Source organism: Bombyx mori, chromosome 24 (genome assembly GCF_030269925.1).
Source record: "Bombyx mori chromosome 24, ASM3026992v2".
Classification (NCBI taxonomy): Eukaryota; Metazoa; Arthropoda; class Insecta; order Lepidoptera; family Bombycidae; genus Bombyx; species Bombyx mori.
In genome coordinates, this window is record NC_085130.1 from 1,972,473 (window position 1) to 1,995,012 (window position 22,540).

The window sequence follows — 22,540 nt, forward strand, 5'->3', positions numbered from 1 at the left end:
GTAACTTTAATTTTATTAGATCTTTGATGTGGGAGTTCAAAATGAAACGGCTTCGTGGTAATGAACAGTGTTGTAATGTAAAAAAAAATATACTAATATAATAAAACAAAATGTTGCCACTTTATAAACAATGATTGTAAAATAAGGCCGGTGCCAGACACGACATGTATCTTTATTAAGGAAAGTTATATTTTTAAATTTTATTTAGTTTTCCTTGTAGGTATACGACAAAGCGAAGATCTTCCACCGAGCGGGTGATATTGCTCGGTAGACCGGCGGTCCGAATGTTGTTGTTCGGAACTTGTATAATATATATATGCAAGCTTATCTTGAAAATGTCGTAAGAAAGATTCAGGCATCTCTCAAATATCTTGTGTTCTGTGATAGCTACCGCCACATTCCCAGGAATTTTTTTTTTCTAGTTTTAATGTAGGTAGTCTTCCGAGAATTTGTGTTAACTATAATAATTATATGAAGTTGAAGTCTAATTGAATTGACGATTGTTTCACCCTCTTCAAATCGAAACGCATTACGGCTTTGTGGCAGAAATAAGCAGGATTGTGATACTTATCTACAGATTTACATTTTTTTACGTTTGAATTTTCATAACACTTGTTAATTCAAATTTCCTTTGTACTTCATAGGAATTTTTGTAGCTGTCCGCGGGATTTGTGTGCTTCGTGCGAGTTTTTTAACGTTCTCGATAGCGTAAAAGTTAAATTTGGATGGAGTTGGAGCGTTTGCTTACGTTTGCCGCTAGGGGCGCTGTTCGAACTACATACAAATTTGAGTTAACTTTTACGCTATCGAGAACGTTAAAAAACTCGCATTGAATACACAGAACGATAAAATAATAACAAAAATAACTATCTAAATACATTTAATGAATAAAAAATAGATGGAATTTTAATTTTATTACATTATTATGTATTACCTAAATAGGAAATTAAAGTAAAAGTTTAATGGAAAATATTGTACGAGTATATAATATATGTAGTTTTGAAAACTAAAAAAAAAAACGTGCTTAATTACCAAACCAATTAACAATTAATTTAAACTTTATTTTTACATCATTAATACCGCTCAGGATGTCAGAGTGAAGTTTCAAAATTATTGTATCGTCATTAGTCCTTGCTGCGTGTGGAAATCTTCAAGTTTTCTTCTTCTTCTTCAAGTCTTCTTCTTCTTCTTCTTATTATACAAGTCTTCTTCTTCTACAAGTCTTCTTCTTCTTCAAATCTTCAATGTGGATCGGCGGTCTCGAAGTCGGTGGAAATGACGTTCAATGAGGTTCAAAGTTTCTTACTGATGGTAGGAATCTATGATCGCTCGACTGAGACGAAGAAATCATTTGAGACACATTTTTTTATGGTAAACGGACGGCCTGACTGTGAGTAGGCGGGTCGCTGTCTTATTTAAAGATGTAAGAGATTCCAAGAATAAATGCAAACGGTGCCTACCGCTCAGGACTCCTTCTGAACCATGGAACTAACTACACACACGCTGCTTTTTTTTTTTTTATTGCTTTGATGAGTGGACGAGCTCACAGTCGACCTGGTGTTAAGTGGTTACTGGAGCCCATAGACATCTACAACGTAAATGCGCCACCCACCTTGAGATAGAAGTTCTAAGATCTCAGTATAGTTACAACGGCTGCCCTATCCTTCAGACCGAAACGCATTACTGCTTCACAGCAGAAATAGGCAGAGCGCTGGTACCTACCCGCGCGGACTCACAAGAGGTCCTACCACCGCAGTAATTACGCGAATTATAATTTTGCGGGTTTGATTTTTATTACACGATGTTATTCCTTCACCGTGGAAGTCAATCGTGAACATTTGTTGAGTACGTATTTCATTAGAGAAATTGGTACCCGCCTGGGATTCGAACATGGGTGCATCGCTCAACATAAATGCACCGGACGTCTTATCTTTTAGGCCACGACGACTCGGCAGTCAGGCCTGGCGTGGAGTACTTACTGCTCTCATCTCTGGGCCAGGGATCTCTAATACCAACGTCCATTTGACTCCATATAGAAGAGGGCCGTTGGTTTCTTTATAATTCTGTTTGTACGTATTGTTTGGAACCTCTAGCTTTAGGGACAGACATCGGCTCTCTGTATTGTGTAGGTACCACATATTCCATGGGGAGTGCTCCGAGGGTTTGTTTGAGGCGACTATCCGCTATGACATGTCTTTTTTCAAATGAGGTTGCTTAGAACACTCGGTGGTGAACTGCGATTAGGGTGTGCTCCTGAATTGCCGATGTCCATTAGCGACGCTAACCCCACACGATTGTGTGGGCTATATGATCAGGCAGACAAAGGCAATAAAAATCCTAATTCGGCCACAAGCCATACCGATTTCACAAGCCCACTGAGTTTCTCGCCGGATCTTCTCAGTGGGTCGCGTTTCCGATCCGGTGGTAGATTCTGCGAAGCACGGCTCTTGCTAGGGTTCGTGTTAGCATCGTCGTCAGGTTTGAGCCCCGTGAGCTCACCTACTAGCCACGGTTACGCTGAAATAGCCTCTCAAGGCTATCAGCTTAGGTAGGATAAAAAAAAAAACGATTTCACGTGTGAAACATGTCGAAATAAAAACGTGAACGTGCCTACTGATGATGACTTTTGTGCAATATTAATAAAACTCAATGTCATAGGGGTCAGATTTATTCTGGGGTCAGTTCGTCTGTGGAATATCTAATTTTATTAGCGCATTTTTATACAAAGTCTTTACCAAGAATCTTTTACATCTATCAACTGGTGAAAGACTATTTGTTTTAAGCGACAGTTATGCAATAAGTAATAAATAAATAAATAAATAAAACTACTGCAGAACCATTTGTAGTTTAAATTTGAAAAAAAAATATTTAAAAAAATCAGCTATTTCAATGGAGTAAACTTAATTGAAGTTCAATTAAAAACATCGAACTGTTGATGCTAATATCAAAGTACCAAAACTTTAGTTACAAATATAAATATCGCTTAGACCAAGTAACCTTTCACCCTTTAATTTAAATGATATTTAGCAAGAAAAAATAACTGCAACGGGTAATTTATTAAACAAGAAAGAGTAAGTACTGTACTACTTAGTACTAAGTACTAAGAGGAAGTAATGAGTAAGACACCATAAAAATCGTAACCACATTTGTGCCGATTCATTAGATCTGCAAGATAACATGTAAGGAAAACGACATTAAAGTGTGTGTAATTACGGCCATAATATCAAAATAATTACATACTTACATAATGCACGGGAAGCAAAAATGTCGCCTTTCAAACGAAATGACAAGTCTTCGTTTGAATAACGGCTTTCCATTTTCTCTTTTAATATCCAAATTGTGTGCCATGATCGGTCATAATGTATAAATTCAGCTGACAGTAGATTTCGCGCCATTACAAACCTAACCACAGATAAGCGTGTGTTCGTGTAGAACACAAAATGACTCAAGTTTTATTTTTTCTGAATAAATAAACGTTGTATAACTTATAAATCTTTGTTAGGTTTTATTAGAAAACGTAATAAAATTTGATTATGGTTTGTGAAAGAAAAGTTTTCAATATGAACGAGTGAAGTTAGAAGTGAGAATTCTGAGAAATGATTATAAAATTAATCGGTTCTTTTTACAGCAGATTTCAAAAAAGAATATCATCATTACATTAAAAGTTTGGCGTCATTCGCTAAACCCCTTTCGGTCTGCCGGTGGTTCGACGGAAACGATCTCCTCACTCGTAAATTATGTGTGAGTAAATAAAATCAAATCAAGGGCAAGAAATGTATTTGTTTTTAAATAAATAATTAATGTTTTTTTGTTTCATTTTACAACCTTAAAACTAACTTAACAATTTATCTACATAAATTCTTACATAAAATCGGAAATAAATTAGGTATTGACATAAATAAACAATAACACTTTGCTAAAACTGGTTTTTGCTAAATTATAATGAATGTACATTTTGAAATTGTACAATTAAAGTGATTTCACAGCAACAGGATCTTCCGAATTACATTGTATTGTTTTGGTTCTAAAGGATTCAATTAGAATTAAAATTAAATGTCAATATGACATTTATTTTGTTCTTATATTTCAGTTTAGGTATTTTCGTTTAATAATTATACATTCTAAAATAATAATAAGTTGGATATTTTTAAATGTTGTCAATTTTATGTATAAAATTCGTGTCTTTTAGACATTTTTGAACTACGACCATTTATCATCGTATTATCATAGTTATTTTAAACGAATTAGGCTGAATTAAGCAATTCTTTATTCGAAAATCCCTGCGCTTACAAATCTTAATTTCTGACATTAAGGTTTTATTCTTAATTAAATTAGTGGCTGTGTGATTAATCACTCTTTTGGGACTAAAATAGCTAATATTTAAGATAGCTTCCTGACCGAAATTATACATACATACTGAGGATTAAAACAAAGTTCCTGATCTTTAAAGGACTTTTTGACTTTGTCTTTGGAATACAATTAATGTAGGTATTCTAACTATAAACTATTTAAATTAATGTTCCGTCATATTGTCATAGCTAATGTCAGCGTGGAACCCGTCAGGGCCTGCGGTGTACTTAACCTTCTGCATCCTGCCGTCGGGCAGCAAAACGTGGTAATGCCCGTTCGTCTTACCATCCTTCTTCGCCTCGTGGTGACCGTAATAATTGCCTGTGTGGTGATCTCTAACTCTGTAGCCGAATTCATAGTTCGCGGCGTACTGGAGCTGGAATTTTGAAAAAAATTGTACTGTGAAACACGGCCATGTTGTTTTTGACGTTTGTAGGTAAATAGCTAAGTTCAAGTCACGTGTTGTGGTTGCTTGGCGTGTGACGGAATGATTTAACATTTTTACAGATTTAAGAGGTCTGAATAAGTTGATAATTTGCATATGCATCAAGGACCGATGACAATACAATAACTTTATGATTTCATTCTAATATCCTGATCAGTATCAACGGCATAAAAAAGAAAGATGAAATTGATTTCATTCTACTTCGGTTAACGGCTGTATATGCATGTTTTTAAGTTTTCGACGATATCTATATAAAATAGTATATAATAATGCAGAAAATAAACGAATAGTGATTAACGATGATATAATAGTTTTATGTTTCGTGGATATGGTTTCAATATTCGGGAGTCAATGACGACAGACTTTGAAACGGCTGAACTGGGTTTGGCGGGACTTTATTTTGAGAATTTTTCAGGAAGGTAATATCGGATATTTTTTTCTTCCAAAAATATAGGGTAGGTACCTGTATGAAATTAATAACCTTCAGAAAGGGTTGATGATTTAACATATTATAGAATTCAAGAAATAATCGGGGATCCGCAATCGCGCGATCACACGTGTTTTTGAAACAGTCAAACTTCAATTACAAATGGTATCAAATCATTCGAAAGTCAGTAAAATTTAAGATTTCTGTATACCTATGAAAAATTGGTGCATTTTTCATTACGCATAACTCTCAAAACTGTTCACACAGAACAGGATTTTTACGATTGGCCACGTTCGGTGGGTACTTGTTATTTTTATTACTGATATTATAAAATTAAATGTGAAAGTGAGTTTGTATACTCGTTTAATCAACCAGGCATATAGAGTAATTGTTCTATATCGACGCCCGAAAGTCACGTTAGAAATTATTAAGATAATAATTTAAAAAAATTGATAAAATGATAACTTTTTAATATCATAGATCTCCAGTTGGCCAGTCGTGCTTCGGAACTGCGATACCGATGTGCGAGGGGTGAAGTGCAACAGCAGATTATTTGGTTGAGACCACGCAATGGACGGATTTAAATTTTGAAAGAACTTACTGATTCACATTAAAACAGTTTTAATAACTTTTTACTGGTGGTAGAACCTCTTGTGAGTCCGCACAGGTAGGTACCACCATCCCGCCTATTTCTGTCGTGAAGCAGTAATGCGTTTCGGTTTGAAGGTTGGGGCAGCCGTTGTAACTATATTGAGACCTTAGAATCTATTTCTCAAGATGGGTGGCGCATTTGCTTTGTAGATGTCTATGGGCTCCAGTAACCGCTCAACAACCAGGTGGGCTGTGAGCTCGTCCGCCCATCTAAGCAATAAAAAAAAAAAACTGTAACCGCGTCTCTGGTATTTTTAAACGATTTTTTTTAGAAGTCGATATTCTTTTTTTTTTAATTGTGATTGTGCTATAAACAAATTAATTAAGGAATTCTGATACGTCTTTTATTTTACAAACAAATTACAAGCTAATCGTATGTTCTATTACAGAAAATCACTAAGGTATATTTTTAATAAAAAGGAATTTTGTAGGACTTATCAGTTAATATAAATACGTTGATTAAACTAATAAGTCGTTATTCGTTTCCGCCAATACTCTTCTGTACCGTTTGATGAAGATCGATCATTATAATACAGCAGATATAGCGGTTCTTAACACGATCTTGGAGAAAGCCGTGGTTGAAATCTATTAGCTATTAGCAGCATGGGGTCTTTAGTTCTAGAATAATCTTTGCAATGTAAGGCACATTGAATAATATTATAATAACGCTTGAAAGGCAAACGTGACTAAGCGACAATAACTGCTTTGTACATAAATGATAGGCAATAACCATATTCGATGCGCAAAAAAAATATATTTCTATTAAAATCATTTCAATCCTACAGCTAGATTCGTTAAAATAGATTTTTTTTCAGGTATTTCAACTTTAAATTAGTCTACTGTAAAGTTCACGCATTGTCGCTTAGTCACGTTTGCCTTAGTCACGTTTGCCGTCGATTCAATCGAGAACTTTTCAAACTGCCGCTATTTTGTGTAGCTTATAAAGATTTTTCTTGATTCTCTTCGGGACATGGCTATAGGGTCGCCTCCTGTACTTCCTAGGTCGATGTTTCCTCTTTTCTTTACCCCACTGGTGAAAATCTGAATGCTGTACATTCAAATTATGATGTCCTATAAGGCTCTTCAGTTGTGTTTCAGTTAAAACGTAAACAGGTTCCTTTAATTCTGAAGGGAACTCATAAGAATGAGAATGGAATTTTGAGGGATCAAAGCTCGGAACACCGTACTCTGGGTCGTAGATTTGATACGGTACACCGTAAGAAGTTGAGAAATCGTTTAAGTTGGGACCGTATGAAGGGGGCGATTTCCACGAACTGTGTCGTTTATTGGAGAAACTAGCTGTAAGATCAGAACTTGGGTTCTTATTGGGCAATACGAAAATCGGGGATCGATTGTCATTTGTATAGTCGAATTCCGGTTCATAATCGTAATCGTCTTCGCCGTCATCATAATAATCAGTATCAGTCGGCGTTTCTAATTCAGAAACAAAATCATACGGAACCCGTTTAAAATGCTTTAAGCTTATTGGCTGTTTCAGTTCTTCCGCTACAGGCAAAAGTTCCTCAATGTCTATAGTCTTATTTGTTGCAGTTTTATTCGATTCAAATCGATTAACTGTATCGTTTAGAATAAACGGTTCAGTATCTAAAATGGATCTACGATTTCTGATTATACTTACTTCGGCATCGTCATACGCGGAAACCTCGACTCCATCTTGATTCAAGCGATGAACTCCCTGGTTCTCGGTGTTGTGGTGCATGTAAATCCCTGATTCGCTATCTTTTGAGTCTTGAAACGGATACAGTTTTTCGTATTTCACGGCTTGATATTTAGGTTTCTCTTCCACTACTCTCTGTGTAGTCGGTCCTGCGTTATTGTAATAAGGTATAGTACTGTCTTCATCTGGGAGATTTGTTGTCGGTTGGACCCCGTAGTTTTTAACTGTGGTGTGTTTATTGGGGTCCTCAATGTCGTCTAAGTCTTCTTTGATGGGTGTGTGGTCTTTGTACCGAGTCTCTTGTGTATACGCGTTGGGCGCGTAGCTTGTATAGCCGCCGTTAGTTGGGTGATAAACATTATTCGCGTTATTATAGAAAAACAATTCCACAGGCGTTTGTAAATGTTCTTTGTTTTCGTTAGCGTGTAACATGGCATTGAAATTCGTTAGTTGATCTTGTGGATTCTGTTCCAATAATGCGTTTAATGTTGCTATATCAGATGTTTCGTAATTTTGTGCGTGACTATAGTCTTTAGGGTGGACGTATTGAGTTTTGCTCGGCACAGCTTCTGTATAAAGTTTGTTTTCATCTGTCTCAACGTACGCAATCCCGTTTGGTTTGATCGTAACGCCTTGATCGTAAGTAGTGCCTGGAGAGACGTAAACAGTCTTATACCTTGGCACATATTGATAATCTAGTGAGCCATGGGAACGATGGCTTCTTGTTTTTTCAGTTGGACCGTTTTCTTTGCCGCGTCTGCGGTCCTGTCTTTTAGTTGGAGTTTTTAAGTCGGATTGCTCTTTTTCGACAGCTAACTGATGGCTTTCTTGTGACTCGTGATAAGCTTTCATGTAGCTATCTTGTTGTGGCGACTTCGTCCATCGCTGTAGCTGAGCTTTGTGCTGTCTGACCCGTTCGGCGTTGAACATAGCTTGCTGGTTTTGAGCGTAGAGCTTAGCGTTCTGGATCGAGTGGCCGGCTAGAGGGTTTCCGAAGGTGACCGGACCAGGGTTGACCTTTTTCTCCTCTCGCTGTTCGTTAATTACTTCATAGACTGGTCTGGCGTTGTTCTTGGCTGGGTTACTACTAGTCAGCTGTAGGACTACGAACATAATTGTGGCCGTTGTTTTCACGTTCATTTTTATCTGTAACAAAATTGTAAAACATGAGAATTTCGTGTACCACTACTTAGTATAAAACAAAGTCACTTTCTCTGTCCCTATATCCCTATGTATGCTTAAATCTTTAAAACTACGTAACGGATTTTGATGCTGTTTTTTTAATAGATAGAGTGATTGAAGAGGAAGGTTTATGTGTATAATAACATCCATTAAATAGTGGAGACATCAATAATAAATTACAGTTTCCGAAGCGAAGCGAGGGCGGGTCGGTATTAGTTTAATAAAGCAACCATAATTCTAGTGAAACTGATAAAACTAGCGGCTTGTCAGCAATCTCGGTAGGCAGCGGCTTGGCTCTGCCCCTGGCATTGCTGAAGTCCATGGGCAACGGTAACCACTCACCATCAGGTGGGCCGTATGCTCGTCTGCCTACAAGGGCAATAAAAAAAAAAAAAATCTCTTCAAAAATAAATAAACTGATAATATTCTGCTTTTTAATTTATCAACCCGAATTCACGCGTTCCAGTTTTAAGGCAGGGGCAAGCAGTGCCACTGTTGAATTCAACTACCCTAATTAAAGAAAGCTCGTTGACATTTCGTACAAGATTATTTACTAAACGTCTTTTCGCTGATGTAATTGTTGAATAACAAACGATTACCATGCGAAAAAGATTCAACGGCAATTTCGTAACTTCGCATAACTTTCACTCGTTTTTATGAAAGTAAGTGTATGTGACGCAGGATTTGTAGTGTTTCAATTAAAATTTATACATTAACGTCTTTCGTGTTCATTGGTGCAATATTTTTGGAGTATTACGCTCTTTACTGTGATAAGGGTGATCGATTTGTGTGGATTGGAATTCACGCGGCAGTTATCTACTGAACTATCTATATTGTAAAAGTATTTTTAAGGTTTAATCTCACGTTTTTTATTATTATTAAATTACTTCCGACTTTTTAAAAAAAAAATATAGCTCTAGTAGGCAGACGAGTGTATGGCCCGCCTGATGTTGAGTAGTTATCGTCGCCCATGGACTTCAGCAATGCCAGGGGCATAGCCAAGCCGCTGCCTACCGTTAACTACTCTCGGGTAACCTCCTTTGAAGAAGGACATGTCATAGCGGTCGGGAAACATCGTGGAGGGAAGCTCATTCCAAAGCCGGATGGTACGTGGCAAAAAAGATCTCTAGAAACGCGCTGTGGATGAACGCAGTGGCTCCAGGTAGTATGGATGAACTGTACTCCGGTGGCGGGCGGTGTGATGGTAAAAAGAATAGTTTTCGAATACTACAGTGTTTTCGTATTCATGGTTCTAGATTGCGCTTGCAATGAGCTCGCAGGGACTCCACAAAGATGAAGTTTAGTTTCTGTAAAATAAACTTCTTTTTGTCCTTATTTCCACTATGTCGGATCGGCACACCATGGCTTCTTTTTCTATTCAGGCCTATCGTATATAGTGTTATCTATCTATATATGTATATATATCTCGCATATTTTCTTCCACAAAGCCCTCTACATATTTTTAGAACATTTCCTTACCACATTAATATATTGATCGAAACTGATAGTAAATTTATTTCAACATGCCTGAACATATTTTTCGATAGACCACGGATTTCTTGTACTATAGAAAATCGATTGAATTAATTTTCTTTTTTTTTTTTCAAAAATAAATCTTCCGAGATTTAATTAAATATTTTTCCTATTACTTAAAAATGTATGGTTACACGAAATCGGCTCACGATATCGTGACGTAATCAATTATGTGTCAGGCGCTAGCTAATTTAAAATAATACAATAAACAAATCATAAAACTAATTTACATACACAATGTACAATGCATTCATTATTTCATTCAGTGACTGGAATTAGAGTTAACGCGGTACGCTCGACAACAAAATTCAAATACACGTAATTATATTAATTTGTGACATGATAAAAAGACTATATAGGAAGCATATATATATTTCTTTTTATTGCTTAGATGGATGGACGAGCTCACAACCCACCTGGTGTTAAGTGGTTACTGGAGCCCATAGACATCTACAACGTAAATGCGCCACCCACCTTGAGATATAAGTTCCAATGTCTCAAGTATAGTTACAACGGCTGCTCCACCTTTTGAACCGAAACGCATTACTGCTTCACGGCAGAAATAGGCAGGGTGGTGGTATTAGCCCGTGCGGACTCACAAGAGGTCCTACCACCAGTAATTACACAAATTATAACCTGCAAGCTGCAACCTGCAGCTAAAATAGGCGGAACCACCGAAAACTCCCACAGGACTTAGATTTGTAAATTGAATAATAAATATTTTAAGTAACGTAACGCTTGCTCGAATTATTTTGAATATTTTAGATTCACCAATAACAGGGAACTCGGAACAAATAATGAAATACGCACTCAACAAATGTTCACGATTGACTTCCACGGTGAAGGAATAACATCGTGTAATAAAAATCAAACCCGCAAAATTATAATTTGCGTAATTACTGGTGGTAGGACCTCTCGGGAGTCCGCACGGGTAGGTACCACCGCCCCGCCTATTTCCGCCGTGAAGCAGTAGTAATGCGTTTAGGTTCGAAGGGTGGGGTAGCCGTTGTAAATATACTTGAGACATTAGAACTTATATCTCAAGGTGGGTGGCGCATTTACGTTATAGATGTATATGGGCTCCAGTAACCACTTAACACCAGGTGGGCTGTGAGCTCGTCCATCCAAGTAAGCAATAAAAAAAAAACGCACGCTCACCCAGTCCCAAATATTATTCCCTGTGTTATGGGTACCTGCGGAAACTGACATTGATATACATATTTATTATAAATATATACATACATAGATAATAATCACCCAGACAAAGAGCAAACCTGTTGGTCATACGAATGTTTGCTCGATCTGGGAATCGAACCCACGACCCACGGTGCAACAGTCAGAGACTAACTACTCTATCACCGAGTCAGTCAAACTTAACTTGTAGTAAATTTCTTTTATTTTAATAACTAGCAAGAGAACGTTACACTAAAACAAACCTTTTTTTTATTTATTTTTTATTGCATGGATGAGTGGACGAGCTCAACCCCACCGGATGTTAAGTGGTTACCGGAGCCCATAGACATCTACAACGCACCTTGAGATAAGAGTTGTAAGGTCTCAGTATAGTTACAACGGCTGCCCCACCCTTCAAACCGAAACGTATTACTGCTCCGCGTGGGACTCACAAGAGGTGCTACCACAGTGGCGGATTAAAGTTCCAGAGCGCCCTAGGCAATCACTTTATCGGCGCCCCTGTACCGGCCATCATAATACTATAAATTTTAACTAGTTGTATTTGCAGTTACGGTGACGTTGTATGATCAAACCCTAGACTTTAGTAGACCCTTGTACTTACGCTAATGCGCGAATGAAATATGACGTTATAACTGTGAAGAAATCAAGAGGGACGACAGAATCAGCATTTAGTTCTTAATCGTCAATATGTTATTTTCTTTATTTATTTAAAAATTCTGACCTCGCGCGCCTCTTGTAACTACACGCCCCTAGGCACGTGCCTAGTTTGCCTTACGGATAATCCGCTTCTGGGCTACCACCAGTAAAATATTAAATATTAACTAATAAATATTATATTATTTATCTACAATATTAACATTAAAACGATACTGATAATCGTAAATTGGCTAGACGCATGATGCATTTCGTATTTCTAGTATGTATTCAAACTGCGACTCTTGTTCTAAAGTCGGGTCAACTGAACGACCGTGCGACCATGAGTTCTCACTTTCACTAGCAAATATCAAATGTACCTGCATACAGCTCACAGCGACACCGATTCAGTATTAAAAAGAGAGAATTAACAAAAATCATATAACTACATGTAGTTATTTTGCAAAATTACTGTTACTAGTGGTACCCCAGTAGTTGAAATTCGACTATAAATAATTAAAAAAAAAAAAAAAAAAAAAAAAAAAAAAAAAAAAAAAAAAAAAAAAAAAAAAAAAAAAAAAAAAAAAAAAAAAAAATTCGAACTTTATTATGGTTCTATTGTCAAAGACCAATAGACTTCTATAATCACAGATTTTGCCAAGACTACACTATAGACAAATAATATTAAAGATAAACAATATTTAACCTATTTTCAATTTGAACACAGATTTTAACCAATAATAAAAGTTTGACAATAAACAAAGAGTGTGTGTGTGTTGTGTCAAATACATGTTAGTGGGTGTAATGTTTTCTTGATTGATTTAATGTATTTTTTAGTAATGTAGGTGTGGGAATTTTCATACTCCTCCGTCCGCGCAATTTTCGTAAAAAGGGGTACAAAGTTTTTGCTTCACGTATTAACATTTATATGAATACTGTCGACCATGGCCAAGGTGTTCTTTTTGCTTATCTTTGGCGAACGCAATCGCATCGACCTTTCGTTTCAAGGCGAAGAATAATCGTCATGGTGTGCCCATCTGTGCCAAAAGCAAATATAGTATTCTATTATATATTAACACGCTCTTATTAGCTCGTTATTTACGTATGTAATCGAATCTTTAAACGTCATTAACACTTTTATAAAGTGCTGTTTGTTAGTCTCGCTAAAACTCGAGAACGGCTGGTCTGATTTGGCTAATTTTGGTTCTGAATTATTTGTGGAAGCCCAGAAAAGGTCTAAAAGGTAGATAAATATGAAAATGCTCGGAATTAAATGAAAATAACAATTTTGTTTTTCATCTGATGTGTCCCCCGTCGGACGGATTACTTTTGTTTGTTTTAAGTTTATTTTATACAATTGTTTAGGTCTTTTGTTTATCGATTGAGGCACTACGAAGTCTGCCGGGTCAGCTAGTTAAGCATAAAACATTTAAATTATACCGGTTTTCTCGTAATTAGTTTAATGTTTTTTTTACGTTAATTTTGAACACAATGCACATGTAAGTTACAGCTGTTCACACGAAGATAATTATATGTTTTCTCACGATAATATAATATCTCGGGTAGCACTTTTGTGCGTGCGTATTTTCAATTAATATCTTACTTCGTAACCAAGGTTAAGTACGAAGTGTGATTTAAATTAATAGAATCAAAGTTTTTTTTTACGTTTTGGGATAAAGGAAGTTACGTGAGCGAGCTTAGAATATATTGGGGAATGATTTTAAAAAAAATTAAACTACTAAGCTAATTGTCAGCAATTATATTAATGTTTTAATATTAGATGTAAAATTGTATATGTCTATTTATTGTTTGTATGTATTTTCTTTAATCATGTATTGTTAATGTTAATAGTATACCGCGACATAACTGCTGTATCTTTATCTTATTCAGAATTTCTGTAATTAAAACAGTTGTCTAGAAGAGATCGCTTTTAGCGATAAGACTAATGTACAACTATAACTGCTTATTTACTGTATTGTTTTGGTTTGCAATAATGTATATTCTCTCTCTCTTTCTTTTTTTCAACGCTTAATTTTTAATTAAATAATGTTATTTTTAACTTTGTTTAATTAAAAAACAAACCCATAAAAATTATAATCTATATATTAATACGTGAAGCAAAAATTTTGTATCCCTTTTTACGAAAATTGCGTGGACGGAGGAGTATGAAATTTTCCACACTTATAGAGAATATAGAGAAGAAGTGCACAATGCAATTTTTTTTTTAAATAATGCATAAAATATACATTAAATCAATAAAGAAAACATTACATACACTACATACCATGTATTTGACGCAGACACGCATGCATACTATTTATTGTCAAACTTTTGTTCTTGACATCTGTGGTCAAATTGAGAATAGATTAAATATTGTTTGTCTTTATTAATATTTTTTTATAGAGTAGTCTTGGCGAAATTTGTGATTATAGAAGTATAAAATACATTCATAATAGTGTACAAACTTACAATCCCAATTAATTATAGTCGAATTTCAACTACTGCGGGACCTTTAGTACTCTTAATAACTCAACAATTATGACATCGAAGCTTTAGTAAACACTTAAGACCAAGTGGGCCGTGCACTCGGTCACAAGGTAATATGAATAAAATAATAAAAAGAAAACAGCGAAATAAGTCCACCGTTCTTCATCTCGATAAGCAGAATTCATTTTTTGGCTAACTAAAAATAAGATGACTTCTTATTGCTGTCTTATTTCGTTTATAAATGTTCAGTCCTATTCGCTACGCAGTTAAATTATGTGATTCAACTTAAGCTTTAAGTTATGTAGAAACTAAGTTATTTCGTCCTTTGAAAGTGAACGTAAACTGGGTTCGCGGCTCGAGATTTGTGACCTTTTGCGTTTTGCTCGTTGAGAATCTTCATGTTCAAAAAGCATTTTTCGCGTTTTTTCGCTCGATGCGGGAGGAGCCTACATCCACATTTCTATGGGCACGTTAAAAACGGTCTTCTGTGAGGCCTATCCGGTCTCATACGCACTGTAAAGAAGAGCAATCTTGCTTCGAAAAGACATAATACGCACCGGCTGAAGGACCCTTAAAAATCAATCCGTAAAAGTCAACATGTTAATAAAAGAGCATGCGTTTAGTTCATTTGAAGAATTCAGACTTTAACAAGAGAACAATGGTATATCGGATTAGTGTAACGTCAAAACTCCCATACATTGACTGAATTTATGAGATCACAAAGTGTGACAGAGAACCTGTCGCTACGTGTGACGTCATAAATTCGAGCTGATCAAAGGGGTGACTGTAATCAGATAGCGATGTTTATATGTGTGGAAGTAGTTGGTACTATTTTGTTTTATTGCTTAAATGTGTGGACGAACTAGCGGCACATTTGGTGTTAAATGCTGATTGGAGCCCATAGACATCTAGAATATTAATGTTACGTAAATATAAACGAGACAAGAGTTATAAGGTCTCAGTTTTAACAATACAACGGCTGCCCCGCTCTTCAAATCGAAACGCATTACTGCTTCACGGCAGATATAGACAGGGTGGTGGTACCTACCTGTGCGGACTTACAAGACGTCCTACCACCAGTAAGATAATGGCATTAACATTGCATTGCAAGAAATTGGTATTGCATTGGAGAACACACGTGACGACGGTTCATTACTTTTCCCTGCCTATTCATTGGTAGCCTAAGGGGCTATTCCAGCTTCGTGCCAATGTGTAGGCGAGCTCTCGGACTAATCCTGAGCGAATTTGCTAACTCCAGCCCTAGCAAGAGCAGTGGTTCGCATAATCTATCACAGGCCGTTCCATAAGCATTTATGTACATGACCGATTTACCTCTTCATTTCTCGAAGACTTATCGCTAAGCTACATACTTTAGACGTAAATCGGTTAAGGTACCCATAGACAATCGCAGGAGGTTCGGCCCCGGCCCGGAAAAAAAAACCCTAGACACAGCCCACTGAGTTTCTAGCTGGATCTTCTCAGTGGGTCGCGTTTTCGATCCGGTGGTAGATTCTGCGAAGCACTGCTCTTGCTAGGGCCAGTGTTAGCAACGCTCCCGGCTTGAGACCCGTAGGCTTACCTACACGTCAAGGTGAAGCTGATATGGCCTCTCAAGGCTATCAGCATAGGTAGGAAAAAAAAGGTTAAGGATTATCTATTATTAGGTATCTAATGTAATGAACATCCACATTTCAACAATAACAAATATCTAAGTGAAACCAAAACGGCCGTATTCAGATCATACAAGTTACGTAAAAGATTACGCGTCATTTTTTTTATTACCATTACGTGCACGCGAAAAATTATTCATCAAAAACTTTATTGCGATGATACAGTTTTTAATTGCACTCATATAGATCGAAAGCAATTAATTTCTGATTTACTGGAAACGGATGTAAGCGGCTTGTGTTCCGATATTACGATTACGCAATGATCGTGCCGTGCTTTTTTAGCAAATGGAATATTTTAATTTTTATTTTATAGCTTTTATTTGTAGGCAGATGTGGATACGGCTCAACTAATGGTCAGTGGCTAGAGTCGCTCATGCACGTCACCAATGACAGTAATAGAGCTCCTGGTAACATATTTTTTTCTACGTAAGCTGATAGCCTTCAAAGGTGTCAGCGTAACCTAACAAGTAGGTGAGCTCACCGGCTCAAACCTGACGACGTTGCTAACAAGAAAGAGCAGTGCAGAGCAGAATCTACCACCGGATCGGAAACGCGACTCACTGGGAAAATGCGGCGAGAAACTCAGTGGGCTGTGTCTGTGGATTAATTTACTCGCCGAGCCTTTAGTCGCAAGTGACGGGTTCGACGAGAACGATAACCGGTGCTTGAGGTACCTAAAAGCACTATTACTGGATCGTGAGGATCCCAAATGACGTATTGCCTACCATTGAGTACTATTCACAAATCTGGTTTGAAAGTCGAAGTAGTGCTCACGAAACCCTGCGGAACATGTACATTCCAACGTTGGACGGTACGTGGCAGAAGGTATCTCTAAAAACAGACTGTAGATGTGCGCAGTGGTTCTAAATAATATGAACACTAAATAGTATGAAAACTGTACTCCCGTGGTGGTGGTCTCTTCTTCTTTTTCTCCACCTTATTCCACTAGGTGGGGTCGACGCAGCTAATTTTTCTCTTCCATTCTCTTCTATCAGTCGTCATCTCAACACTCACTCCTCTCTCTCTCATATCGTCATTCACACACTCCATCGATGTAGGTATTCTTCGGTCGACCTCTTCCTCTTCTACCTTGCACTACCATTTTCATATATCTTCTAGTCATATGCATCTTCTCTCTACGCATGACATGTTCATACCTACGTAGTGCCATTTTAAAAACAAGATGATGGTATCTTCTCAAACAATTCTTCAGTTCTTCATTGCGATTGAGATATTCCCTGATAAGCCGACGTTGGTAGCGCCAGGGGTAAACCTAAATTACGCTTCTTAAGGCTCGTTTGATTAGAAAAATGCAATTGCCCACCAAATATGTAAGCCACAGGTCTATTTCTATTGTTCGTTTTGAACCGGTATCCAGCGTCTCCGGACGGTCCACCAGGTCCTGATAGATCACTGAAAGTCGATTGTAGCATGAGAGAATACTCGGGTAGATCTTGTGTAGGTGTAATACCTTATTTACTGCTTTTCTTATGCTTTGGATAAGAACCCATTTAATGGTAGACGGCTTGACTTTGCCACTGGGATTGCTGACGTCTATGAGCCACGGTAACCACTCACCATCAGGTAGGCCGTATGCTCGTCTGGCAGGTCAGGGCAATAAAAAATATTTTCAAAAGCGAAGCACAGAATACTAAACTAACATTTAATTTCATATTTTTTCCTGACTTGGCTTTATCGTGACTAGTAGTATCCTGTCGATACTAGACACTTTTTTTTCCTATCTATGCTGATAGCCTTGAGAGGCTATTTCAGCTTCACCTAACGTGTAGGTGAGCTCACGGGGCTAAACCGGAGTGTTGCTAACACTGGCCCTAGCAAGAGCAGTGTTTTGCAGAATCTACCACCGGATCGGAAACGCGACACACTGAGAAGATCCGGCGAGAAACTCAGTGGGCTACTAGTCACGATATTAAAGTGATATTATAATATTATTGTCCTGCCATCGGTCCCTGAGGCGTGCACAAATTTTCAAGTTAATCATAAGTCTTGAAATCGATGATAATGACGTTCAAAGATTATGTTACACACAAACCAAACTTATATCCTTACATAGCTTTTAAAAGCATGTCAATTAAACTATGTAACGTTCATTTCATCCTTGGAATTACGTAAACAACCTCAGAGATTCTTAATTACGCTGCAATTGGTTAAACGCGTAAAAAAATATCCCAAATTAACGTATTATTGGAAACAAAAGGTCACGAACGAAGTGTTTATAATGTTTTGCAATAAACAAAACGGGTATTGTGCAGGGCTCAGAGAAACAGTTGTAGTCTCTACCATAAGGCAGAATTGAATATCAGTCTGATACTACAATTAAAATCAAGGCGATTGCATGCAGCAGAGATGCGAATGTTGCGATGGATGTGTGGAGTAACGAGAATGGATAGAATACGGAATGAATATGTTAGAGGAAGTCTGAAAGTGGCACCTGTGACAGAGAAGCTGAGGAGTGCGCGTTTGGGATGGTATGGACATGTGATGAGACGAAATGAAAATGAGGTTGGTAAGAGAGTCTTAACTATGAGTGTGGAAGGATATAGAGGTAGACCTAAGAAGAAATGGATGGATTGCGTGAAATATGATATGGGTAAAAAGGGAGTGAGCGAAGAAATGGTATATGATAGAGGAGTATGGAAGGAGAAAACATGTTGCGCCGACCCCAGGTGACTGGGAGAAGGGCAGGATAATGATGACTACAATTAAAATCTTTATGGGTTAATCTTGTATTTTTTTACTGTTATTATACTATTTACAATGCTTCGAATACTTTGGAGTTTACGTGGTCAGAGACGACTAAAGTCTTAACCGTCGACTTTTGAATTTTATTCGAACTAAACTACCCTCCGTTTTTCTATAAAAAATATCTTCGGGCTTATGTGTTTCATTTAACAGAGAATGAAATACTAATAACTCGAAGTCCTCGTGTCCTGAAGGATGAGAGACCCGATTAATTCGTATCGAGAGATGCATCTGTTCAAATTCCGCAGGCAGGTACCAACTTTTCTAATGAAATACGATGTTCAATCAATAAAAGGTTAACCAATTCATTCCCCCCTTTCAAATAAGGTTAACTTATAGCTTCCTAATTGCTTGATAATACTGAATGAGGACTACGACCGCTCTGACAAGATAGATACGACAAAAAATATATAATTGCTTAAGATTATAATATGGATTTTTAAAGCTTCCTTTGAAATACTTTTGTCACTTAGACACTTTTGATGAGTCTAGCGGTTCCGAAGCTAGCTACGGAGACCACTCACGCTATATAAATATCTACAATTCAAATTCTTTTAGGCTTAATTGAAAGTAGAAATCCTTGTAGTTATCTTAAGTTATTCAATTGTATTCATATTACAATATGTTTGGTGCGGCTTTAATGGATTTAATTATGATTCAGGTAAATGAGTAAACAGTAGTGTAGGTAGGAAGGTATAGTGTTTTTGAAGTCGACGTGGCGTCAACTTTATTCCTAACTAGCTGACCCGGCATACTTCGTAGTGCCTCAATCGATAGTTAAAAGGCCTAAGCTTTTGTATAAAATAAACTTAAAACAAACAAAAGGAATCCGTCCGACGGGGGACACATCAAAGGAAAAACAAAATTGTTATTTTTATTTAATTCCGTGTATTTTCATATTTATCTACCTTTTAAACCTTCTCTGGACTTCACACACAAATAATTCAAGACCAAAATTAGGCAAATTTGGCAGCAAGGAAGGTCATAGCAACTATCACGGTCTTAGTTTATTCATAAGAATAATGAAACTGCACACCGAATAATTGAAACTGAACCATAATCATAAATATCTGAGGATGCAGATTAGTTTTACGTGAATAAATTTTATGTTTTCCGTGGACGTTTTGATATTGACGTGTTGTAAATAGAATTGATTGTTTGGAAGGAAATAAATTGATAGCACTAACTGGCTCATTACTTATTAAGCCAAATAAAACAAGTACCTAATAGATATTTTAATTGCGTTACATTGCGCGCTCCGAAAATATAACAACGGCGATCGCGTTTTATTTGTCATCTTCTCAAGAATCACCCAATCAAGAATCCAAGTCACTCTTATCCACCTGATGGTTGTCTGGAAAAGATCGCTCTTGGCGATAAGACCGCCAATTGTAGGTACTTTTTTTGTAATTAATGTATCGCATTGTTTGTTTATTTTTTTGGTGTACAATAAAGACTCTCTGTCTCTCTCTTTCTCTCTCTAATCTTAGCTTTCCCGAAGAATGCGTCTAACTCTGCTTCGTTCACGAATCCTAAACACCAGTACTATATCCTTAAAGACAGATCGTATTCTGCCTACATTCCCATCAATGTATGAAAAACGCCGGTAAGACGGAAACAGGTCTCAAGTTAATGTCTTATTTGGTCAAGTTTTCCACTTTTCCTGTGTAATTCTCAATCATTAAGCGCGCGTACCTGCTTAGGGGCAATGACTTATGCCTTAAATAGGATTCGAAATAATTTTCTTTTACTTCATATAATATGTTTCTTGAGTCGAAACCTTTATTACTTGTCTCCAAGGCTGTGTAATCTAATGCCTTCAATAAACATTTAACATCGGATGAGTTCCAAACTAATTTCTCGGTTAAGGCAAAATAAAGAATAATTACATAGCGCGTACATAAAATTCTAATAGTATTGGAGAACTATTTTCATTTTGTTAAATATTTAATAAGCATGTCTTACAAGTTGATATTGGGCCCGCACGAGTATCTATTGTTATCCTTTTTTGATTGAAGGATTACTGGTAGCCCGGAGGCATTTCTAGTTTCACCAGGACAGATGGGCGTGCAAATGCTCAGCCAGGAGGGGTGGGATTTGCTAATAGCTGCCCGAGCGCCTCCGAAGGAGACCTAACAACTCAAGAGCAACTGCTTCGCGAATGAATCTACTACCGGATCGGAATCGGTGGGAAGATCCGACGAGAAACTCAACGGGCTAACGTTATCCTGTAGATTTTAGCCGCGAAACATTAATATGAAGATTTAGTAAAATATAATTTGGATATAAAACTCCTGTCTTGGGTTGGGCGATGACATTGCTTTTGTGTGGGAGCCATTTAAGATTCAACGAGTCATTAACTTGTTTATGTAGACAATATGCAAGTATTTATGTACTGCATGACACGGTGGCGCAGTTGTTAATGGCTCTGACTGTTGCGCCAAAGATCGCGAGTTAGATTCCCACACTGGGCCAACATTCGAGCGATGACCAGGTTTATTTGTTTTTTGTCTGGGTGTTTATTATCTAGATATGGATATGTTGGAAGGTTAAATTTGAGGGGACTGGGTTCTGTAGATGAGAAGTCCTAGTCATGACTGAAGAGAAGACAATCATCTGTTTTAAATATTTAAATAAGCATTCCAATATTCGAAAACTGTTACTTCACATGTGACAAGTGTTGCCTGCCATTACTTACATATTCAAACTTCAACAATATATATTTAAACGTATATAAGTACCTATGTATGCTAGTCTCTGGTACCTATAGCATTGGGAATCTTAATTTGGAACCGAATGACCGCGCGTGATTTGCTCTCAGTAAAAAAAAATACCAGATGAATGTAATAATATTCATAACGAAAAAACTTAAATGTAAATTCTAAAATATTTTACGCATACATAGTTTAAGTAAGATAAGTTACGTAATTACACACAAATCATTTTTAAATTAATGCAAATATAATCCGAGAATCAAAACTCACCTATATATTACAAAACGCACTCGCACAAAAATATATTATATAAATATTTGAAAAGAAACAAAAAAATATATATTATACACTCAAAAACACAACTTGTAAATTCATATTATAAAATACATATTTGCTTGTTTTTTTTTTTAAATTTATTTTTACTGCACAAGTATCTAGCGTTTATTAAGACTGGCCGGTTGCACGACTGTGTTATTCAATATAAAGTGTTAAGAGTTCACCATAGCCGGCGGTGGTGGGCGCGAGTGACATTCTAAATACGAATTTCCCGCCGTAACGAAGCGTCCGCGGCCGTTTTTTTTACCCTACCTATGCTGATAGCTTTAAGAGCTAGCTTCTCCTTGATGTGTAGGTTACTGGTGGTAGGACCTCTTGGGAGTCCGCGCGGGTGGGTACCACCACCCCGCCTATTTCTGCCGTGAAGCAGTAATGCGTTTCGGTTTGAAGGGTGGGGCAGCCGTTATAACTATACTGAGACCTTAGAACTTATATCTCAAGGTGGGTGGCGCATTTACGTCGTAGATGTCTATGGGT

The 22,540-nt window shown here is 37.1% G+C and overlaps 1 protein-coding gene across 5 annotated transcripts; it reads right to left on the reverse strand.

The window, feature by feature from the left end:
- Window positions 1-863: 863 nt before the first annotated feature.
- Window positions 864-22,261, reverse strand: CPR143 (cuticular protein RR-2 motif 143). 5 transcript variants are annotated; one of them, XM_062675506.1, is made up of 4 exons: window positions 21,998-22,261; window positions 7,513-8,697; window positions 3,245-4,726; window positions 864-1,259 (listed from the first exon to the last, which is right to left on the reverse strand). In XM_062675506.1, exons 2-3 carry the CDS (start codon window positions 8,689-8,691, stop codon window positions 4,514-4,516), a joined length of 1,392 nt encoding a protein of 463 aa, XP_062531490.1. In that variant the 5' UTR covers window positions 8,692-8,697; window positions 21,998-22,261; the 3' UTR covers window positions 864-1,259; window positions 3,245-4,513.
- Window positions 22,262-22,540: the final 279 nt, after the last annotated feature.

Bases quoted from the DNA above. Each gene is read 5' to 3' on its own strand.
- CPR143 (XM_062675503.1), bottom strand. From the start codon at position 8,691: ATGAACGTGAAAACAACGGCCACAATTATGTTCGTAGTCCTACAGCTG.